Below are 25,568 nucleotides of genomic sequence, written 5' to 3'. Positions count from 1 at the left end.
TTGCAGAATGCAAAACTCAGATATGAAAATACCTTTCTCTGGTACCAAACTGAAGCCTGAACCAGCACCAAGGGATAATCTTGGTAGTGCCCCTTCCGCACCACAGAAGGGGCACTATAGAGAGGTATTGTTTACCTTTAACAAAAGCAGGATCAATTCAGTATGAATTTGGCAGTATGCATTTAGTATCCCTGCATATCACTAGTGTAGAATAACCCCAATGCTGAGAAAACTATGGGTATGCTTTCACTAGAGAGGGCAACTCATTTGGAGTCTTCATGATTATTTACAGACATCACAAACCAGTCATAGTGCCCATGATGACTCATGTCCACCTACAAAAGAGCCTTTAATGGAGACATGAACCTCAGAACTGGACCATGGAGCAAAGGAAAAAGGTTGCCTGGTCTGATGAATACTATTTTCTTTAAGATGAGGTGGTTGGCCAGGTGTGTGTGCATCATTTACCTGGGAAAGAGATGGCAGCAGGAGGCAGTATGGGAAGAAGGCAGGCAGTGTTATGTTCTCAGCAATGTTCTGCTGGAAAATTTGGGTCCTGGCATTCATGTGGATGTTAATTTGACACATACCATTAACCTAGAGATAGTTGCAAATAACGTACACCCCTTCATGGCAATAGTGTTCCCTGATGGCAGTGGTCTCTTTCACTGTCACACTACAAAAATAGTTCAAGAATGATTTGAGGAACATGACAAAGAGTTTAAGGTGTTGCCAGAATTCAATCCGATTGAGCATCTGTGGGATGTGCTGAAACCTGTAAATACAATCCATGGTGGCCTCACCTCACAACTTGCATGACATGTGTGTGTGTGTGTGTGTGTGTAGAAGCTGGGTGTGTGTAGAAGCTGCTTCATTATTAATGTGCTTGGCATAAGTACGCACATGGGTGGTCGCCTCAAAAATTATGATTTGACCAACAAGATTGATGCACAGCAACGATATGTGTACAATGGTGCTGAAGCCAAATTACTGAGAAAGCAAACTGACAAAGTCTATAGTAAGTTTATAATCATTTAATACATATTTTTCAAACTTTATTTAAGTTTGTAGATTTGCGTAAAAGTGTTTGTTTACTGGGTAAAAAAAAACCCTCAAATGATACATGTCCGTTTAATTTACTTTATAAGATAATACTTTCCCTTAGTTCAGGGCCGTCCAACATGTGCCCCCTCTCCCTCTCCCCCCCCCCCCCCCCCCAATTATTGCTGAACTACAACTCCCATTATCCCCTGGCTGTTTCATTCAAAGAATCATGGGAGTTGTAGTTCAGCAACATCTGAGGGCCGCAGGTTGGACAGGCCTGTCTTAGTTAGTAACCAGAATATTGGATTGATGTTTTGTTTTGATGCATGCCTACTTTTCCCTTTTGTGTTAGAGGTCTGTTCTATCATTCCTGAGGCCTGCCTTATATCCTCCCAACATTTTAAACTGGTGAAGAGGAGCACATTCATTTTAGGGGTGTGAGTGGGGGTGTGGTCAGAGGAGGAGCTGTACTGACAATTTTAGGTTACTTACTGCCTGCTCCCTGACCAATATTTTGAACCCTACCTCATGCCTGCATCTTTATTTTCCAGTTTATTTTCTCTTTTATTTATATTGAGTTATTGACATCTGCATGTTCTTATTTGGCTATTTGGGAGATATGGGGATCTCCCCAAATAGCCAAAAAAATCAAAAAAGTATCATAAGGTAGTTTTTCCTTATGTGGTGAATGCCATAATCTGAAGATAACTTGCACCTGTGGGTGTAAGACTATTTTCAGTTCTGAGTAATAAACAAAAGTAAACCAAGGAACAGGTGTAAAATTATTCTTAAATTACTTAGGAGGACATCTGGATTTCTATAGTATCTCCACCACTGAATTTTAAGAACTTGAGCTGACAACTCGGAATTCATGATAACTAGAAGGCATAATACTGTAGGTGTATAATAGTCATAGATACCTGTTTCTCCAGATTAGCCATCACTGAATTATTTTTGCTACTATCCTGCAGCTCTGACGCCTGTTGTAGGTATTGTTTCCCAGCTTCAATTTCTTCTTCCAGTAACATCACATTGTCAACCGGAATGGGCCAGCCGAGCCGATCTAGGGCTTGTAACAAAGCTTCTTTGTTTTCCAAGTATGGAACTGGAGTGTCTCTCTCAAATCTTTAAAAACAGACAAGTTATAACTTTTACATACTCAATGTATTGTGTTGTTGCTTGGTGTTTACATTGTTATAAAGATTTTAATTTGGGTGTTTCCCCTCTTGTCCTAAGCTCTCTTGAACTTGACCACTCTAGGTTTAATCGCCAATGATACTTTTCAGATCCCACTGTACTGTATAAGGGAAGCATGTCTCCCATTCTGATTTACTAATTATTTAATTGTCACTATGTGTAAAAGAAAACCATTTCCATACAGATAATTTGTGAAATGAGGAAGAAATGCTTTCACTGCTCTAGATTTTTAGCATACATTTTACGGCATAGGGATATCAAATGTACCCAATAGTGTTACAGTAAAAACATGATTGATTAAATTCTAAAGGGCTCCATACAAAATAGGGCAAAACCATTTGACAGTATATGACACCATTCGGTCTGCAAAATCCAGACACTGTTCATGCAATTCAACAATGTCCAGATTCTGTAATTCAGGCCCCAAATGGGCATGAATTAGTTCTGTATTTCAGCCAGGCTGAACACTACTGAACGGTTGAAATTCAGACCAAATTTTGCAAATACATGTCCAGAGGCTTAAAGTTTTAGGTCCCACCCTGCGACCACCAATGGTCAGCTGGTGGGGCTATTATAATATTCAAGAGTGTAGACCTAATGTCCACCTCCCAGCCACCACACATTGGTGCTGGATGGGGTCCTAACATTAATATTAAAGAGGGGAAGACCTAATGTCCAACTGAGCCCTACCCATTGGCACTGAACCCTACTTTGAGTGGTGCTACTGTGCTTCCCAAGCAGGAACAACCAAGTAGAAGGACAGTGGAAGGAAAGATGGCCAGAAAGTGATTATTAAGCTGCATCTTAGCATCCTTAACAGCACTGGAGAGGGTGGAGAGTTAAACATGATTTAACTGATATCTGACAACATTGTTTTAGACAAAAGAGTATAGATCTATAAATGTTATATGGTGACATCTATAGAAGAGAGAATGCAGATTTATTTCCATTATTTAATAGCAGGCTGGTACAATCTAAGAAAAAAGGTTGATTGATAAACTATCCCATTAAGAAAATATTTCCCAAAAAATGAATGACTGGTGAGTTGATGCCAGTCATACAGACTTTATATCCAGGTTTTTGGAAGTAGAGCAAAGACACAAAATGTACATTATATCCTAAAATACATTCTATTCTTGGAATGTATAGTAGTACAGATTTTACACAAAACAAAACCCCTCTATTTGTTATGTAAAATAAATGCAAGAGTTGTTTTGTGACATTAGTATTATAATGGTAAGGGATGAAAAGCAAGAACTTACTTGTCTCTTTCCTCCTGTGATAGAGCTCTCCAGATAACTAAATTTAAGCGTCTGTTTAGGATAGAAAACGAAATGAATATATTTAAGGTCATTAGCATATTACAAGTTAAACAAACATATTATACAGTTCAAAGGATGTCTAGAGTAATTTGCATTCCAGATGCACCACTGCATTGAACCATGGCTCATGTTTAAGCCATGAAATTATCATCTACATACAGAAATGAGAAAGGAGCATGTTCCATAAGCTTGGCGATTAGTTTAAGGTCACACGGGAAGCTGTCAAAAATAACTACATTTAATTCAAAGTGTTTACAATGAGGAGTCCAGCTCCTGACTTATGGGAAATGTGAACTAAGCTTATATTCTGATTAAGTGGTTCAATAAATACTTTGTGTTGATTTAACACTCCAAAAGTGGAATTCACAACCCATTTTATGCATTATTTAGATCATGTATGTGTGAATGTATAAGAGACAGAGAGAACTACACATATTAACGTTTTGAAAAAATGAAATCCTTGACTACTCCCTTCCAAAAGTAAAAAAAAAAAAATATATATATATATATATATATATATATATTACACTGCATACATATATAAATGAAGTATCAAGAATAATCTTCTTAGCTCCTCAGAATTGTGACTTTCCTCAGACAATATGAGCAAAAACAGAGAATATTTAAATACCACAACACAAATCTTAACTGAGCATGAAAGCATACCAAATTTAAGCTAAAACACAATCACAGGATAGTTATTAAAGAGACACTATAGTCAACAGAACAACTAAAACATTTGTTCTGGTGAGTATAACCATTTATTTTTGCTATAAACACTGTATTTTCAGAGAAAATGCAGTGTTTATATTACAGACTATTGATAACTCCTCTGGTCACTCGTCAGATGGCTGCTAGAGGTGCTTCACAGTGTGCAGCACTGCAATTCAGTGTCTCCACTTTCTGCATGCAGACACTGAACTTTCCTCATAGAGATGCATTTATTCAATTAATCTCTATGAGGAGATGCTGATTGGTTTGACTTGTGCTGGCTCTGCCCCTGATCTGCCTCATTGACAAACTCAACCAATAACCAGGGGAAGCAGAGCCAGCAGCTGCAGACTTGAATACAAATTAGATTTTGCTAAATTTAGGGAGGCAAGAGGGGACCAGGGGGGCTAGATGGTGGTTTTAACACTATAGGGTCAGGAATACATGTTTGTGTTCATGACCATATAGTGCTCATTTAACCATCACAGAGAAATCCAGCAGGACTGAGATCAGAAGGCCTCTTTAAAATATATTTTTTTTTTGTTCTTGAGTCATTCCTAAATGACTTTTGCCTTATGCTTGGGATTATTGCTGTATGTTGGACTTTCTCCCAAGATTTAGCTTTTGAGCAGACTAAAAAAAGTTCTTGTGCTGTGTTTCTCTGTATTATGCTCCATCCATTCTCCCTATTTGTTGAGATACTCTAGACATGCTCTTATGTCACTGGGTTTGAGTAATGGCTTCCTTCCTGCTACTCTGCCATACAGGCCAGTTTAATGCAAAGCTCCAATAATTGTTGACTGGTGTACATTTACTCCCATCTCTGTAGTTTCTGTTGGTCTCATTTTTGGCTCTCCTCGGAAGTCTACTCTTTGCTTGGTCACTTAGTTTCTGAGGGAGATCATTTCTAGGCAGTGCCTGCGTAGTGTAATGTGGATTCCAAATAATTGGTCCAACTCTTCTAATGGAGATTTGTACACTTTTCCTAACATACTACAGAATGTTTTTCAGTACAATGTGAGCATTGGTCATGGCCTCGGAATGTGCGAACATGATGTCACACACACATTTGCGTCATAATCGTAGGTAGAGCGGTTTGGCTCTGCAGTGCAGCAGCTAGGTTCAGTATATGTGCCGGATGCAGGTGCTGCTACCAGTGAGGAAGTCTGCTCCTTGATCCTGACCAGCCAGGTGGGAACATGAAAGAGGTAAGGGCGCCCTGCAGCTGGCGTTACAGTACACCCCTCGAAAACTGCCCACCAGGCGGGAAGGAGCAGGTTTGTGAGGAAACCTGGCTTGGAATAAGCAAACCAAGCAAGCAGCATGAACATCAGAAGCAGGGACCCAAGAGAGTTCCTCCGGTCCATATCCCTTCCAATGAATAGGATACTGCAAAGCTCCACGAGAGAATGTAGAATGGGCTGGACCACATACTCTGGACCCTCAACATTAACAGGGATGTGATGAACAGTGTGCCTAGTATATCTGTTACACACAGAAGGTTTCAGTAAAGACACATGGAAGACATTAGGGATGCATATGGCAGGAGGGAGTACCAGAACATATGAAACAGGATTAACCCTTTGGGAAATTACATATGGACCGTTTATATCTAGGAGCCAGTTTCATAGCGTTGACCTTTAATTTATTATTACATGTGGAGCACCACACCTTGTCCCCAACAAGGTACAGCATCTGTCAGGGTACTGTGTGGCCAGAAGATGCTGATTTAAGAGCTTGTTGAACCTTATTCTATTTCTCCTTTAGATCAAACAGGTGGTGGTCAAGAGCTGGTATAACTGTCTTGTCGAAAAACTCTAGAATAATAGGACATCAAGGAGAGGCGATAACATGTAGGACTATACTCTCTATATGTAAAGAACCTATGGAGAGCATTACAGAAAATGTCTCCTTGGTTATTAGGGGTGGCCTGAGAGGTCTACCATCTATGGCCTCTACAAGCCAAAGATGTGGTTCTCTCTTTAAGTTGTATTTGATGCAAAGGAAACAAATGCTTGGTCAATAAAGTTCTCGGCTGCTGATTTATAACTTTCTAAACGTTCTGGTAAATCCCTGGCTGCATTTTTATCTAAGAATGTATCAGACAGTCCTCTGAGAAAGCGGAGACTAAAGAACTGTTTGTCCAATCGCCTTTGGCAGCAAGGGTACCGAATTATTTGGCGTAATCAGCTATAGATCTATTTCCTTGTTTTATGTGCATCAGGGAATTAGCAGCATTTTTCTCCCAGCCCAACAGTTAAAATGATCTTTTGAATTATGACACGAATTTAAAAAACACAGTCTCTCACAAAGGGTTACCTCAAGCAAGACCCTCACTGGCCATTTGATTCACAAGATAACTAATCTTAGCCCTATCAGATGTAAATGACTTGAGAGACGCTTCAAAATGATATTCGATTTGGTTAAGAAACCTCCTACACCGATTAGGGTTTCTGCCAAATCTAGGAGCGGGAGAGAGGCTTATAGAATGGACACTCTGAGCATCAGACCCAGTACTAACTGACTGTTCGTGTGGTTCTGGAGCAGGCAGCAATTTAGACTGGAGGTGGGCAGTACGTGCCAGCAAGGTCTGAAAAAAATGAGCAAACTGATTCATACAAGTTCTTCTACTCTGACCCAGTAGTAGACCTTTTGTGACTTAGCAAAATGTAAAATAGTGTAATAAGTACTCACGCTAAGTATAATATTATGTGCAGCTTATTGTCACCATGAAACTAACCACACCAGTTTCACATATAAAACGTAGACACAAAAAAAGAGTGAACAGCGCACTAAAAAAGTTGTGACAGTGTACCAAAGAGGTACACTTCGGGTGTACCAATATGGGCACTTACCTGATATGGTCGGAAGTAAAATCAGCAGCGGAACTTGAATTTTGGGTGACAATTTCAGCAGTTTAAAAAGGGGGAATTAACAACATCAAGTATCCAGTACCTGAAGAAGATCCAGACTGTGTTAAAACGCCTTGTGCTATTACTGTAGACATTTTTTATGGCACCCAGCAAATTGGAATGTAAGGTTTTTATGTTTTTTTATTTTTTTTTAATTCTTTATTTTTTCTGTGCATAGCATAACAATACGCTTGTGAGAGCCACGACAGCTGTGACAAGCCAGACAGTAAACAGTGTTAACATCATTGTGGCATAGAAGTGACTGCACAATTTTATAATAAAATAATAATAACATGCTTCAACGTTTTGGGAAGAGAAGCTAGCTAGCATGAAACATGCAGTGCATCTCCCTGTTGCTCATTACCATTTGTGTAGCTATCAATACTTCAAAGGTCATGTGTGTATACAAAGGTTAAGCTAGGTATGTCCACAACAGCAGAAATGATGTTTTAAAGTTGTGGTGGTTAGGCAGTGTTTGTCAAAAGATTATACATACATACAGCTTTAATCTGGTTAGCCTTGCAGTATATAAATGTACTACGTTTGTCTAACAGTGTGGGTGCGCATTTTGTAGGTATATAATGCCCGTGGGAGGTATGCAGTCTAGTATGAGATGATTAAGTAAGGCAAAGGCCTATAGAAGAAAAATACTAAACAATGAGCAGAATCGCTAAACAAAATAAAAGGAATAACGTGCAGGGTCTGAGAGGCATAGTGGCTGCAGGGTTAAGTACCATTTTTATAACATATGTCCAAGCAATTGGTAGTGAACCTGTAGCTCAGATGCAGTCCAAGCGATAAAAAGTTCAGCCAATGCCCATGGAGGGGGGGTTGCTAGCATGCGGAAGTTTCAGGCCTGCTCCGATGTCGTCCCGCGGCTTGCTAGCGTTGCTTCGGCCGGTTCTTGGCTTGTTAAGGCTATGTTCCTTCCAGCTCTTCTGCAGGGCCTCTAGTTTTGTGTCCTTAAGGGTGCCCCTCTTTCGGGGTGCAGCTCCGCCGCTAGACCCCGGGCTGGACCTCCAGGTTAGGCCCCTGTATGTCGCTGGGTTTGTGGAATGTGGGGGTGCACCATGCTGGTACCAGGTTCTGGCGTCATGAGAATTACACGTGGGTTGGGCTCTCCTGACACTCCAGCTCCTTTGAACACGGGAGCGAGCGTCGGCAGAAATACCATGCGGCTCCCCTGCCTGTGTAGGTGGTCGCTGTCACCTGCCTTGCTGTGCGGTCGTTTTAGGGGTTCGCGGTAGGGGCCCATAGCAGCGGCGCCGGGTTACCGGGTCGGATCCAGTGTGCCACCACCTTCACCGCTCTTCTGCGGGTCAGGCCCTGATTGCACAGTATCTCCCAAAAGCGCTTGCACTGCTGCTCAAAGGCCTCCAGGGGCCTTGCGCCCACAGAGTGCTTTCTCTCGGGCAGCATGGGTTCAGTGTCACGAGGTGGGATTGCAGCCGCCATTTTGAGAGGGGGATCTGCATGCCGGGCAGGATCGGGTGCAGTGTCTTCATTTCTCGGTGTGGTTTGTAGCTGGCCTGTGGGGACCGGGATAACCCCCACCGGTCCAGAGGGGGGGGAACGGGTCAGCAGAGGCATGTCAGTGTGGTGCTGTATGCCATGCGGGAGAGCGGCCGCCTCGCCCGCCCGGCTATTTCTCCAGGCCTCGCCGGGATCTCCATTATAGGTAGGTTGTGGCTGAGAGTCTCGGGTGTCAGGGTGCCCCGGCAGGCTCCTGGCTGAGTTGGGTTGCATACTTCGCCTTTTTGGCTTGCTGGGACGCAGTATTGTCGCTTAATTCTCCAGTTTAGCGTGGAGCTCTCTTGAAACGCGTCCAGCCGCCAGCCGCCCCCCGGTTTTTATGCTTTTTGATGTATAATACATCTTGATACTTTATCTTACATTTGGTGCCTTTCTCTAACTTTTTACCTTTGCAGATTAAAGCTGCTACCAATATAATCTAGTGGAACATATCTGCATATCACACTCAAGAGTATATACCTGAGCCAGTTTTATATACAGTCTCAAATAAATGTGAGTGTAATACCATTAGTGCTTTTTCTTGTTATTATTAATCCATATTATTTGTTTCATTGCCCTATTAGATTATGTATTTTAGCTTTCAGTGGCTGCCCAGGAATATCTAACGGGTATATATGCATTACCTGATATCATTGCATATCACTGAGTGGTACACTTTTGGGGAAAAAAAAAAAAATTATTGCACTGTTCACTTTTTTATTGTGTCTACATTGTGACTTTGTAGGGTCAGGACTGACAGATAATCAACACACAGAAACCAAGTAACATAATAAACAAAAAAAACCTAAACATATTACCAGACCTTAGAATGACCAGACTTAACACAAAACCTAGAATAAACTAGACAAACCTAGGTCAAGATAAGAGAGAGAATGTAAGCAGTGAGACAAGCTAAGGTAAAAAATAATAGTAATCAGAATAGTCAAATTGCAAGCCAAAAGTCAACACCACAGAGGAATTAATAGATAAACGTGCTCTCAGATTAGCCAGACTGGCAAACCACAACAGGGCAGTGAATAACTGGCAAGTTACGTTTACATAGCCAAAGGAGGGCTGTGATTTACTACTTGTGATAACATGACCTCGGAACGTGCATGAGTAATGTTGCACGTAAATTCGGGTTCTAATTGCAGGAACCTACACATTTCTCAACTGCGCAGCAGCCGGCGTCAGTATATACACTGGACAGGATCATCACCACCACCATGAGCGGGTCCTAAGTAACAAAAGGGGGGGAACCTATTGTCTCCCCCGCCGGCCCCCACCCATGAGCAACAGATGGGGTCTAAATATAAAAAATACCCCCCCTCCCCCACAAGTGACTAGGGGTCCCCAAACCCCAAGTCACCCCCTACCCAATAAAATAAATGTTATACTTCTCATTAGATGTATTCTTTCTTCTTTTCTTTCTTCAGCCCCAAAAAAGGCAAAATAAAAATCCATAATAAAAAACTGTTAAAAATAAATAAATAAATAAAAAATTACAAAATTAAAATCCGACCCCAAAAAAATAATCCATCTTCACCCAGCAAGAGCACTGCGCAGACTGAGCTCCGCAAGGCAGGGAAAGGCTTATAAAGCCTTCCCACGCCCTGCAATTTGACTTAGAGCCCTCTGATTGGTTGATTCCAAGCCAACCAGAGTGCTTTGACAGGTAAATAAAGAGACTGACAGGTAAGTCTCTACATTTTGTACGAAAATTTCACTGATGCACATGTCTACTAATTCCATCACTGCAGCTCCAAAAGTATACAACGCAACCATGTCAGCTATGCCATTATTACTAGCACTAAAATAACAGTCTCTTAAATAAATACACTCCTATTTTTAAAGGCAAAATTTAGAACACACTGTTCTGACATTCACAGTTTTAAAATCATCAGTGTAATTGAATATATTAAGTACCTCAATTCCTTTTTTAGTCACATACATGGATTATTATTATTATTTTGCCTTGGATCATATGTCAAATTATACCTTTTTACATCTGCATTACATTATCAATCTGTCTGTTCTTTTGAAGATAATGGCCTTACTAATTTTCCGGGCAGAAATACTTTATTTTTCATCTGCCCCCTAATCTGGTAGTTTTACATACATTCAATTGAAATGTGATATTATTTTCGTACACTTATGCAAAGAAATTACACTGGAGGAGATTGCTGGTGATGTCAGCTTAAATACTGACATCACCGGAGAAGGAGCTGGAGGCTTCAGTGGAGGAGTTGTGGAACTGGACAAAAAGAGCGTAGACTTCATTTAACATAATTTTACCAAGCAAAGGGCTTGTGATCCCAAAGGGCATCTACAGGTCCCAAAATAACAAGTGTTATTTTCAGGACTATAGGTTTCCTTTAATTACAGTGTAGTGGTTATGATGCCAGGAGTACCCTGGAACCATTCTCCGGTACTGGGGTAAACTGTTCTCCAATGGTTTGTTTGTTACCTGGGTACCCCTGGTGATGAGCCTTCACTAATGCTGGCAGACTTTATCAGGAGTCTACAGAGCTGCAGATGCCAGCTGGCAATTCAGATAGTGAATTCAACTCTATGCAAAAATTATACACTGAATGAGGTGTCTATTTTCTCCCTACCGTCACTCAGTCTCTGTAAAGGCTGATTACACCCAAGTGCAATTAAGCAAGGTCACTTCATTCATGGTTTGGTGATCTAATAACTAACTACTGTTATACTCATGCTGTGCTTCATTTAAAACCTGACAAGTTGAACAAGTTCCATGGGTTGTATCTGAGCACCAGGCACCTGTGATAGTCAACTAATATATACAGTGTCATGGGTTCTGGTTCAAGGATTTTAAAACATGTATTTACAATTATAATGACCGTATAAAACATACCTCTCATAATACTCAATTGCCCTGGCAAGCTTCTGCTTATATTGATTGAGATTCACAGCTTGGGGATTAATTAATGTAATGAGCTTCTTGCTGCCACTTACATGAGCCAAAGGTAAAGTCTGAAACAATTAAACAGCATTTTACATTTTCAATTGTATAATAAAAGCACATATTTCATACACTACTACAAAATATATTTTTGTAAAAAAAATCAAACTTAAAAAAATATTGATTGAAATTAAAAGGACTCAGATATATTGAACATAAATAGTTTAAGTTGATCAGTTAATTATTTCCTCTATGCTTTCTCTCAAAAGCAATGTATTCCAGAAGAGAAGAAAGATCATGATGAGGTACAAATGCAACCAGGTGTTATCATAAAATATTTGCCTCCACCCTTAAAGGATAGATGTTCCTATGGTGTTAACTCCCTGAACGTTGATATCTAAGTCATGCTTGGTCGGGAGTAGTGCTTACTCAAATGAAGATCACTATGCTGCTCATGACAGTGTATTCATTTTGCAATGATATCAGTTGTTAGCTACTTAGAGTGCACTACAGTGCAAAGCAGAATGATCTTAGGATCTTAAGATCAGGGAGCAAACGCACAAAGAGCTGATAGGTATATTTTAAACTGCTGGTCATACAGGCATTTTATTACGTCTGCAAATTTGGTTGCCACGATCATAGATGAAATCATTTGCGGGTTAAATGGATAGTTACATGATTTTAATGGAGACATTAAATTAGATGCATTTTATTAAATGCTGCAGTCCGTTTATGAAGTATTTAGAAGCTATATAGTTTTATTATAAATGCACATAGAATACAAGCCATTCATAAAACCCATTTTAAAAAATACATGCTGTGAACCTTTATTTTGGGATCAAATCTATCATGCAAGTCAACGCACTTTCATTTCATACCGGTCATTTATGGCTCTTGTGAATTATAACGAACAGATTGAAATGCTGTATCAAATAAGCGTCTTGCTTTAGTTAATACATACTAAATGAGCGATATAATGAATCAATCTCTTGAAACAGATCAGGCAACACACTCATGTCATGAAGATATTGAAAGCTCACACAGGCCTGATGTTAATTAAGGGTTGCCACAGCAACCCAGATGCTTGCAATTTAATTTAATATGGGCGATAATGAAAATGTAATAGCAACGGAAGAAAGCTTAAACTGCGATAACACACTGGCAGATATACAAAATATATATGATCTAACCATTACATCAGCATGTTATTAATAAGGCAAAATATTTAACAACATTATTTCGGACTCATAAGTGAGAAAGTTCTGTGGTTAAGCTTCCTGCACACTATAGTAACTCACAGGTTGAATTTCCAACAGAGGCTGCTCACCTTTTTCATCTAAATTAGTATTCATTTAGTTGGATAATAAAAAAACATTCAGCTCCTGAACACTTGAAAATTATTGTGAAATGATCCTCATATTCTTGGTTTGTCCGAGTGTACACTGATCAGCCACAACATTAAAACCATTGACATGTGAAGTGAATAACATTGATTATATTGTTACAATGGCATTTGTCAAGGGATTGGATACATTAGGTAGCACGTGGTCAGTTCTTAAATAGCATGTGTTGGAAGCAGGAAAAATGGGCAAGCGAAAATATCTGAGTGACTTTGACAGGGGCCAAATAGTGATAGCTCAACAACTGTCAGCACATCTCCAAAATGGCAAGTCTTGTGGGGTGTTCCCGGTATGCAGTGGTTAGCACCTTCCAAAATTGGTGCAAGGAAGGACAACAGGTATACCAGGACAAGGGTCATAGGCGCCCAAGGTTCATTGATGCATGTGGGAGCAAAGGCTAGCCTGTCTGGTACGTTTACACAAAATAGCTATTGGAGCTTAAATGACTGAAAAACTTAATGTTGGCCATGATAGTAAGGTGTCTGCATCGCAGTTTGCTACTTCTGGGTAGCTGCGTAGTTGCAGATCGGTCAGCCTGCACATAATGATCCCTATCCACTGTTGAAAGCAGCTTCAATGGAGATGTGAACATCAGAACTTAACCACGGAGCAATGGAAGATGGCTGCTAGATCTGATGAATAATGTTTTCTCTTAGATCAAGTGGAGTGCACGTGTGCCGTTTACCTGGGGAAGAGATGGCCCCAGGATGCACACTATGGGATAAGCTGGGTTCAAGGATAAGGAACAGCACAATAGTGAATAATACGCTGGGTCAGTAACAAGAAACACCAAGTAATCAGAAAGCTCTCTCTGGTAATAATAAACCATGACAGGGCAATGATCCTAAGAGAGTACCTAAGGTTGTACTTATAGGAATGCCCCAATGCTATTGGACAGCATCATCACCCTGCACCAAATCCCACAAAGAGGTATGACTTTGTCACATTGTAATACCCCAACACGCAGAGTTTAGGATAGCAAGGGACAAGACTAGAAAATAACGTATTACTTGGCCTTAGAATGGGCGAACTAAATGTTAGACAGAAAAAAGCGTAATCAGAGACGAGCCAAGGTCAAGGTAACGGAGAGACAGCGAAAACAAGAGCCAGTCAGGTACACAGTAATCTTTAACACAGGCAAACAAGATCGGAAAGAGTTAAAGATAAATTCAGAGTCAAAACAAAGCCAAGATCAATATCAGAATAAACACAATAGAACAAAGAACGCAGTAAAGGGTACTGAAACAGAAACAACAATAGGGCAAAGTGGATCGGACTAGGAAAGTTTAAATATCCTTACCTAACATTTGATGGCCCACGTCTTTTGGCTCCCACTGCCCATTTAAGAGTGCACGCGTGACGAGAGCCACGCTCCTAGTGCCAGGCGGGCTGCGTGACTGCTCATTGCGGTCAGTGCACGCGGCCCTCTCAGACGGGAAGATTGAGCCGCGAGTGGCTTGTGTGGAAACAGGACTGCTCGAGCCGTGCTGAGGACCCCGGCCGGCCCACAGTTAAGGTAAGTACTGCCACAGACTTGAGAAGGGCAGATGATGTGTCCCACTAATATGACCTATGAAAAACCTTACTATAAAACAACTGAGGCCTGCACTGCCGTGTGGCAGCCAGATGTTTGAAAACATAAAATAAATGTTTAACGTATGGAGATTTGTTTGACTAGGGACAGAAGATGGCATCTTTTACATGAGCTCCGCTTGCCATCTCGCAAAGTCGGGCTCTTTCAATTTCATTGTTTATATTAGTTCATATTCGAGGCTCTAGCAATCGAATTTCTGCACAAATATTTTCCTTGAGCTGCTCAGTTTGCTCACGTACACCCCCTCCACCAGATATCCCCAAAGTAAGTAATCGGGAACTGATAGGTTGGATGAATGTGACTGGCAAATAATCTTGAAATTACCCATGATGAATCTCCCAAGACTCCGTTATAACAAAATAAGAAGAAAGAGCTGATAAGATATAGAAGTAAAGAAATTATGTTAAACTTAATTATTTATGTTAGATTTATACAAACTGTTGCTTGACCTAAATTCCTCATAGATTGTAAATTTGTTTTAGCAGGACCTTCTTCATATCCTCCTTCTGTAATTGCAAAGTGTTGCAGAATATGTTGCCACTTAAATTTAAATCATAAATTGAAATGTGTATTGAGAAATACATTTTTTTTTTCGTTTTGTATTCTCAATATTAGAGGAAAAAGAAAGAGAGACAGAGAGAGAAATGAAGAGAGTATTTTTAATATTAAAAAACACTAATATAGAGCTGTTGCAACTCGCTATTGCCACCTAGTGGTCACAAAGCAATATAATCCATCAAAGCTTCCTATATTACCCATTTAAAACATTTTTTTATTTTAGCAGATAATACTCATTGCTGCTTTTTTATAAACTTTAAAAGCAAATTCCAAGGTCAGTTAATTGCAACATTTTCCAACATCGTTTGTATTTTGCAAGACAGTTATATCAACATCCATTGTACTATTATTTCAAAATAAATAGCTAAAAATTGTAAAATTCTAAAAATATGTTCTGACTGCAGATACAATGGAATAGCAGAAGCAGGACTTCCTTGTGTACAGTACCAAAACCTGTACAGTTTTTTTTGCAGTTTAATCTCTGCTGTAAACGACTGCTTAGTACATCATCCCAACTAAAAAGATTATGTATCAAATCTAAACAAAAACAGCACATGCATATGTACATGGATTTGTCTCTGTTTTGAAACAAAGGGTTGTTTAAAACTTTGCATTGCAGTTTATTTTTTATTTATTTTTTGGAAAATGAGTGTTTTATTGCAATCCAATAACATGAGTAACAGGCAGTTCAATACGACACATCGGTCTTCAGTAACAAACAGATTGCAGGTTTTCAGCCACGCAGGGCTATTAAATAATATCCTGAATTCATTTTTGACTCGCAGGTCCAATAGAAGACTGTGATAACATAAAGTGCAGAACATAAAGAAGGTAAAGTAGCATTAAACATAGTACCCTCAAACTCCAAATAGACAGACGGGTAACAGAGGTCAAGATGACTTCGTAATATGAAAAGTGGTATTTGACAGTTATTGACTGAACACGTGCTTTTCTCTGCGTCTTCCTGTCAGGCAGGGCCGATGCCACCGTTAGGCGAACTAGGCATTCGCCTAGGGCGCCGGCCTGCTGGGGGCCCCCACCAGGATGTTTCCTGGTGGGCTCCCCCTGTCTGGAGCCGCAGTGCTGGGAGAGCATTGAACCGCCGCCAAGTGCCGGGCCACTCCTCAAGGCGCCCAAAGGTGGGGGCACGAGAGGAGCCCTATCACAGGGGTGCCAGGAGGTGGCCAGAGATGGCCACCTCAGGGTGCACCGATGCAGAGCTAGGTAAGGCAGAGCAGGCACCCGCTTACCTTGATGGCAGGTGCCTGCTCTGCCACTAAATACCGGTAAGAGGGGCGAGGAGAGGAGGAGAGCGGATGGAGCTGGCAGGTGGCGAGGGAGGCTTTTCTTGCAGCCTCTCACTCCTCCCTCGCGCGCCCTCTGTGATGCCGGAAGCCAGAATATGACGTCATTCCAGCCCCGGCATACTAAACAGCGCGCTCGAGGAGTGAGGAGCTGCCCCACACTCAGTGAGTGAGTGCATGTATGCCAATGAGTGTGTTTGTATATGTATGTCAGTGAGTGTGTGTATGTCAGTGAGTGTATGTATGTAAGTGAGAGCGTGTATGTCTCTCAGTGAGTGAGTGAGTGTGTGTATGTATGTCAATGAGTGAGTGTATGTATGTCAGTGAGTAAGTGTATGTATGTCAGTGAGTGTGTGTATGTCAGTGAGCGTATGTATGTCAGTGAGTATATGTATGTCAGTGAGTATATGTATGTCAGTGTTTGTGTGTATGTCAGTGTTTGTGTGTATGTCAGTTAGCGTGTGTGTCTGTCAGTGAGTGTATGTATGTCAATGAGTGAGTGTATGTATGTGAACGTATGTATGTCATTGAGTGGGTCTGTCTGTCTGTCAGTAAATGAGTGTATGTATGTCAGTGATTGTATGTATGTCAATGAGTGTATGTATGTCAGTGAGTGAGTGTATGTATGTCAGTGAGTGGATGTATGTCAGTGAGTGTGTGTCTGTTAGCGAGTGTGTGTCTGTCAGTGAGTGAGTGTATGTCTGTCAGTGTGTGTGTGTCTGCAAGTGAGCGTATGTCTGTTAGTAAGTGAGTCTGTTAGTGAGTGAGTGTCTGTTAGTGAGTGAGTGTCTGTTAGTGAGTGAGTGTCTGTTAGTGAGTGAGTGTGTGTCTGTCAGTGAGTGAGTGTGTGTCTGTCAGTGAGTGAGTGTGTGTCTGTCAGTGAGTATGTCTGTCAATGAGTGAGTGTTTGTGTATATGTCAGTGAGTGAGTGTATGTCTGTTAGTTAGTGTGTGTCTGTTAGTGAGTGAGTATGTGTCTTTCAATGAGTGTGTGTGTCTGTGTCTGTCAGTGAGTGAGTGATATGAGGGGGCTGCAAAATGGATCTTTGCCTAGGGCGGCAGAAATACTTGTACCGGCCCTGCTATCAGGTTGCTGAACGTACTCATTAATTCATGACCGAAACCAGACCAACAAGAGAGAGAGAGAGAGCAACGATCAAGGATGAGCGAGGGAACTGCAACTCCTCTGATCAAGGCGGATATTCCTGACCGGTGACTTGAGACCTCCCCTTAGCCTTTCCCCCTCCATGGCTGGGCTCCTGGCCTCATCAGAAAGTTCCGGTAGACATTCGGAAGTCAACAGTCTCTGGAAATCAGCGTGGTAAACTACCGTCAACTAGTGCGTCCCTATGTCCATGTATTGAAAAAAGGAGATAGGGTTGCACTCAATCACATCAATTTAAACACAGGGTGCTACTGGGCAAGGGTCAGCAAAAAAAAAACCCAAGAAATGTATACATATAGAAAGAATCCCAGGCACTCACTGTGATTGTTCTTCAAGCAGGTTTATTGCAACGTTTCGACCTCAATGAGGTCTTTTTCAAGCTTTTTCAAGCTTTTTCTTCAAGCTTGAAAAAGACCTCATTGAGGTCGAAACGTTGCAATAAACCTGCTTGAAGAACAATCACAGTGAGTGCCTGGGATTCTTTCTATACCTATGTCCATGTATGTCTGAGATCGTCCCTGGGCTGAAAACCCAGACTATTATCACAGAGACCAAAAAATAGGTTGCAAGAGAATACTGAGAACGGGTAGCAGCTGAAATAGCCTGCCCTTCGGTGGGTCCCCGCTCAGTTCTCAAGCTGGTTTTTGCTCATCTTGTGCCATTACAGAGAGAACATCCCTGAAACATATCAGACTGGTCCCACCCATACAGGCAGTCCAGATCCGAAATGCCAGCAAGTTCCCTCTGCACGAGAGACACAGTAACCCCAGACAATCGTTTCAGCCTTGTTAGGATCATCAGTGAGGCATAGCTGATATCTCCCAAGGCACCGTGAGCAAGGGGTCCACGTCTGGATTATCCCTTTAAACTTGTGGAGAACAAAAATGAGGTTGCAAGAGAATACTGAGAACGGGCAGCAGCTGAAACAGCATGCCCTTCGGTGGGTCCCCGCTCAGTTCTCAAGCTGGTTTTTGCTCATCTTGTGCCATTACAGAGAGAACATCTCAGTGCACTCTTGCGACTTATTTTTGCTCTCCACAATTTTAAAGGGTAATCCAGACGTGGACCCCTTACTCACGGTGCCTAGAGAGATATCAGCTATGCCTCACTGATGATGCCTAACAAGGTTTAAACGATCGTCTGGGGTTGCTGTATCTCTCGTGCAGAGGAAACTTGCTGGCATTTCGGATCTGGACTGCCCGTATGGGTGGGACCAGTCTGATATGCTTCAGAGATGTTCTCTTTGTAATGGCACAAGATGAGCTAAAACCAGCTTGAGTTCTGAGCGGGGATCCACCAAAGGGCAGGCTATTTCAGCTGCTGTCCGTCCTCAGTGCACTCTTGCGACTTATTTTTGCTCTCCACTATTATCACAGAGACGCTGCAAAAGATCACTCAACCAAGATGGCTGCCAGGAGATGTCAAGGTGAGGTGGGAGATCCCCTATAGAGGGAAGACTTTAATGCATTTACAGAGACTAAGAAATTTAATCTGACCACCTAGTATACCTTAATCTAGGAAAGTGGGTGTTACAGTTGCCTCCAGGCTGGCTGGAAGTTGGACCGTAGAAAAGGATGCTCCTAGCGCTCACCATCAGCACCGTAGACACCATAACTACTGCATAGCCACCATAAGTACTGCAGACTCCACGAACCGCCGGTGGAACAAGAGCTCTTACAAGAGCTCAGTAGCTAAGGGAGTATGAAGAGCATAGCAATCCCTGTAGTGATTATAGCTGTCCCCTACAAACATGAGTCAAGGCTGCAAGTTAGAGGGACAAGTCATTCTGTTTATTGGCACCAAAAGAACATTCTTTTATGCAGGTTCCCCTTAGATAGGACCACCCACAGAGTGTTACAAAACCACCAATCATACACATACATTACAGAAAACACTCCCAGCAATTACACACAAAATCCTCCCCTCTGCCTGTGATATAATTAAGGGTTAACAAAATTATCACAGACAGTAAAGATACAGTTTTTACACATACACTGTAACTTTAAAACCATACATCCAATCATATTTAGAATCAGCACACTTTAAACATAAACACTCTCAAAAATCAGCCAAATCCATCCAGTAGATCAAAAGTTAGACGGAAGTCCTTTATGACAGACCGCAAGTACATTTTCCTGCCCAAAACAGTTCCATAGATCAGGGCTGTGCGGTCGGTCAATTTCATGCAGAAAAACGACTAAGTCCCATTCGAATGTGCGTTCGAATCTTCGAAGGGACTTAGTCTCTGCAGCTGAAAATTCAGTATGGGAGAAGGTAAGGGTCAGCGGTGTTCGCGGAAATGTGTAACCGATTTTAGTTCCATGAATTTTGCTATACAAACCGCTGACCTCGTTCGAATGAACAAAGAACTTGTCGAACTGCGGCCCCCCAGAGGTCGGCAATTAACTTGCGGTAACCTCACAGCCTGGGAGGTAAATTGTCTGCACACTTCCACTTCTGGGTGGTCCGCCTGTGTGGTACTTGGTTCAGTAAGCCCCATTTACTGAACCAAGTGGGAAAAAGCCAGGGACAAGTTATTTTACAGGTCTGGGGACATAGTCTTAAAGGGGCATTGTTCACCAAAGTCACAATATGTCCCCTGACTGTTCTTAAAGGGCCATACACACCCAATAAAAGTCCATAAGTTTTCAGGGGCACAATCTCCCAGGGACCATAGTCATGAGGAAGGAGGCTGGCAAATAGGCTTCTCCACAATCCAGGGAAGCAGGGCAATTTATCATTTAAAGGGCCAGTTACAAATAACAGTTTGTAACAGTGGGTGCTGGTGCAACAGTGAGCTTTGGACTGGCCTGGCAGAAATATATGCAGATACTGGGTGGTTCACCTTTGGTTTGCCTTGGTATGATATCACTTGATGCTACCAGAATCCCCATGTTGGGAAGAGGTTAATGTACCTCAGAAAGTGCTTCATAACAGGACGTCCTGATACTGAATGTGAATTTGTATATTCAGATGCTTCTGCACTCTTTAGCTAGCTTTTATATGTATTTTATTCTTGTTAAGTACCTAGGCCATTTGTACACTCTATATTTCCATATTTACATTAAGGGCCCTAATGGTGTATTTCTTAGCACAATTATGTGAATGTAATTGCTTATAACTTCACTTTATGTTGATAGCAAGAGGTAATGGCATCTTTTGTGCAATGTAAAATATATTTTTCAGCAAAATAAATTCAAAATGAATTTCAGATTTTAGGCCAAAACAGCTGAATTGTTTTCAGTACAGGCATTGTTTGGTTCAACTTAAGAAATTCACTTTCTATTTATGACAATGCACACTTTAGTAAATAATCATGTAAATCAGAAATCATTTTCTCTCATTTCTCATCAAAAGAAAAGGAATTGGGGGCGTGGCTTGGAGCTCAACGGGACTGGTCGCACGCATGTGAAGCTCCCGCGGCTCGAGTCTTACAGGGCCAAAATAATCGGAATTACAAGTATCCTATCAAGGTGGGTGAACGTCCCTACCTCCACCATGTCACAGAGGAGCAAACACAAGTCCCTTAGAACTGAGAAAGCCTCCTTCTTCTTAGCAAGAGCTCTGGCGGGGAAAGGAAGTCCCTATCCAAGATGGCGGCAGGCACCGCTCGGATGAAAACGCATTCTCCCTTCCTCCTTCCCCTAGATCAGCCTCAGAGGATGGACCCCTCATGGCCACACTGAGAACTCTGATGGCAGAACTGTTTGACAAGCTTCAAGCAAGCATTACAGCACAGATCCATACGCTCACCACTGACCCCCGCAAATAACTCCTGGAAATAGGGAGCAGGACGGCCCATGTGGAGAAATCGCTTACCGACTTCACAGTGGCACACAACAGCCTGGCGGACAAGTTACAGGAGCTGGATACCTCTCTAGAAGCACAAAAACGCAAAGTAGCGGACCTGGAAGATAGATCCAGGAGGAACAACCTCCGCTACAGGGGCATACCGGAATCCGTTCAGAATACAGACCTGAACAAATATCTGACCGACCTGTTCCAAGAATTAACCCCATCTACGCATCCTGACCTCCTGGTGATCGACAGAGCCCACCGCTTACGCAGGCCAAACCACCTGCCCTCCACAACCGCAAGGGATGTTATAGCCCGCATCCACTTCTACCACGTGAAGGAGTGCATCACAAAGGCCTGCAGAAACGCAGCCATTCCCGAGCCATATTCCAACATCAAAATCTTCGGATGCCCCAATACACAGATGCAACACACCCAACCACGCCACCATGCCAACTAGTCTAACGTGCATCTCTATAAACTGCAAAGGGCTAAATAATCCCACAAAACAACACAGACTCATGCGATGGGCCAACAGCACCAAAGCAGACATCATCCTCTTACAAGAAACACACTATACAGCAGAACGCCCCTTTTCCCCCTCCTGATCCGCCACTTCAAGGCCTGCCACGTAGCCAACTCCGACACAGGTAAGCATAACGGAGTGGCCATTCTATTGAGGAAAACATGCCCCCTGCAAATCACGTCCACTCACAAAGACCACCATGGGCGCTACCTAACAATAACAAGCACAATAGTGCCATCCAAATACGCTATCTCATCCATATATGCCCCTACAACCCCAGAACCCGACTTCTGGCCCACCTTACAAGCCCACCTCAGTCTACACCCGAGTCACCATAAAATAATAGGAGGCGACTTTAACGCCACCCTCTCCCCAACGATAGACCGACTGCGACAACCACCGCATTTAAACTCACAAAACCAGCCATCCAGATCGGACAAACTCATGCCAGACTTTATCTCCAAAACCAAACTAATCGACGTATGGAGAATACACCACCCAACCGCTCAAGACTATACATTCTACTCCCACCCACACAACACCTACTCCCGCAGAGACTATTTCTTAATCTCCCCACCTCTTCTCCCAATCACGACGGCAACATCATTAGGCAATATAACCTGGTCCGACCATGCAGAAATCTCACTCACATTTCAACCTCCGCAAATCTCCAGACCCTGGTCCTGGAGACTTAACCCAACCCTACTACACGACCCACAAATAGTACAACAACTCAAGTCCGAACTCACAAACTACTTCACCACAAACAAGGACTCGGTCCAGTCGCAAGCAGTTCTATGGGCCGCCCATAAAACAGTACTTAGGGGATACCTCATCAGTTTAGCCACCGCCCACAAAAAAACACGCCTGGCACGCATAGAACAAATTCTTAACGATATTACAAACTTAGAAGCTAAACACAAGCAAACACCTACCCCCGATCTCACCGCCCAACTCCAACAACAGAGGCAAACCCCTCCAATGGACACGACAAATGTTCTATGAAAAATCAAATAAAGCCGATACCCTCCTCGCACGCAGGCTGCGCAAACGTACCCAGGCCAAACACATAGCCCACATCCGCACACCATCAGGACACACCACAGACATCCCAGCGCCGATCACAGAGACATTCCAAACATATTTCTCTAACCTATACGACCATTCCCCACAGCTCAGACAAAGTACCTCCAACTTATCAGAACACATTCACACCTTCCTCGAACAAGCCAAACTACCCACCTTACCAGACGGCACACTTACACAACTTTCCACGGAAATCTCAGAGCAGGAGGTGGAAGTCGCAATTGGGGCCACCAAACCCAATAAAAGCCCAGGCCCAGATGGATAATCGGGCGTTTACTACAAAACATTCCTAAACAATCTCTTGCCCCATATGGTGAGGCTGTACAATTCCCTACTAAGTGGAGAACCACTCCCCAAAGAAATGCTACAGGCTAACATATGCCTCCTACCCAAGCCCAACAAGCCCCTATGAGACCCGGGTCATTACAGACCTATATCCCTCTTAAACGTAGATGTTAAGATATTCACTTAAATACTCTCCAACCAGCTCTTACCATTCCTAACCAAACTGGTCCATCCAGACCAGGTGGGATTTATCCCGACCAGACAAGCCAGCGACAACACCAGGAGGATGCTAGACCTGGTCTGGGTGGCCAACCGATGAACCATCCCGACCCTTCTCCTGTCCCTGGAAGCCGAGAAGGCTTTTGATAGACTTCTCTGGCCATTTCTCTTCACCACCCTGGAGAAACTCGGCTTCCCCAAACCCTTCCAAGATGCAATGAAAACGATATACACCAACCCCACGGCTAACCTCCTCATACCGAATACAAACCCACCTACCTTCTCCATAAAAAAAACGGAACGAGGCAGGGCTGCCCACTGTCCCCAGTCCTTTTTGCCCTCTCCCTCGAACCCTTATTGCATCTCATTCGCTCCTCACCCTCGATCACAGGCATCAAGGTACGCACGCAAACATACAAGACAGCAGCGTATGCTGACGACCTCTTATTGTCCCTCACAGACCCGCTACACTCCCTTCCTTTGCTCCTCAAACTTATAGAAGAATATTCCGAAGTATCGGGATACCAGCTGAATCTAGCTAAAATGGAAGCACTCATGCTAAATATGGAGGCAGACCACAGACATATACTACTTCAGATACAACACCTCACACATCTCATATCTGGGAATAGCACTACCGGCGGAACTACACCGCACATACACCCTGAACTTCACTCGATTGATACAAAAAACAACAAACGATCTACTCCGCTGGAGGGACTTGTCTTTGTCGTGGCTGGGACGCCTAGCCTTGATAAAGATGAATCTGCTACCACGCTTTCTCTACCTCTTCCAGGCCCTCCCCATCCCAATACCCAACTCAGACCTTAAATACGTACAATCACACATAGACAAATTCATCTGGGCGAACAAACGACCCAGAATAAAAAGAACAACGATGTACATCCCCAAGAGAACCGGAGGTCTAGGTCTACCCCATCTGCAACACTACAACCACGCTACCCAACTCACTCACATACAAAACCTCCACGCACCGTCAGGGGCCAAACGGTGGGTCGAACTGGAACAGGACCTATTCGGCTTCGACTTCCCCTCCCTCTACCTCTGGGTACCACAAAAATCTCGACCCATACCACCACCAACACCCCCAACACTATCGAACACCATTGCCGTATGGGACAAACTCACCAAAAAATTCACCATCATCAACAACCCAACACCACTAACCCCTATCCTACGCAATCAAGCTTTTCTCCCAGGCATGAACCCGAAATACTTTGCACATTATGAATACAATGACCTTTACAGGCTCTACCACTTCTTTACAAGAGGGAAATTACTACAGTACAACGAGCTACCACAACCACACCAAGCATACAACACCCATGACTTCTTTAGATATATGCAACTGAAAAGCTTCCTAGAACTCCCAGAGAACACAACAGCAGCCACCACAAAACTCACAACTTTCGAAAGAACATGCATGCACAACCCAACACACAAAGGACAGATCACTGCCAACTACATACTATTGATCACCAACCAACCACCGGGAGCAATGGCCTATGTGGTGGCTTGGGAGAGGGACCTGGGACCATTAGATGACCCGACAGATTGGCAAGACATATAGGAAGCCACGGCATCCATATCCATATGAGTAAACCATAAAGAACAGGCCTACAAAACAATGTTGAGATGGTACCCAACACCAACACGGCTGTATCACATGGGAAGGGCAGAATCAGACTTATGCTGGAAGCAATGTGGACACAGGGGCACATATATACACCTTTGGTGGCAATGCCCCAAGCTGACACCACTGTGGATGGAGGTAGCACGCCTGGTCTCCGACCTCCTCCACGCAGACATACCCCTAGACCCCTGGATATGGCTTCTGTCCAAGCCATGGGAACCCCTGACTAGAGCACAAAACAAACTCACGAACAAACTAGCCCTGGCAACACGACGGGCAATAGCGGAACTATGGGGCACCCCAAATATACCCACGCTAGCTGTAGTCATACGCAAAACTAGGGAGGCCATGGAAATGG

The 25,568-nt window shown here is 42.9% G+C and overlaps 1 protein-coding gene across 1 annotated transcript in view; it reads right to left on the bottom strand.

Moving 5' to 3' along the window:
• Positions 1-25,568, bottom strand: part of VWA3B (von Willebrand factor A domain containing 3B) — a 242,141-nt gene that overhangs the window by 82,567 nt on the left and 134,006 nt on the right. The window contains exons 20-22 of the mRNA XM_063459114.1: positions 11,577-11,695; positions 3,504-3,554; positions 1,965-2,169 (exon numbers count right to left, since the gene is read on the bottom strand). Coding sequence (XP_063315184.1) covers positions 1,965-2,169; positions 3,504-3,554; positions 11,577-11,695 — 375 coding nt within the window. The remainder of the gene's footprint in view (positions 1-1,964; positions 2,170-3,503; positions 3,555-11,576; positions 11,696-25,568) is intronic.

This window comes from Pelobates fuscus, chromosome 1 (genome assembly GCF_036172605.1).
Source record: "Pelobates fuscus isolate aPelFus1 chromosome 1, aPelFus1.pri, whole genome shotgun sequence".
NCBI classification, from domain to species: Eukaryota; Metazoa; Chordata; class Amphibia; order Anura; family Pelobatidae; genus Pelobates; species Pelobates fuscus.
Note: the sequence above shows the minus strand (reverse complement) of the source record. Positions and strands in the feature narration are given on the sequence as shown.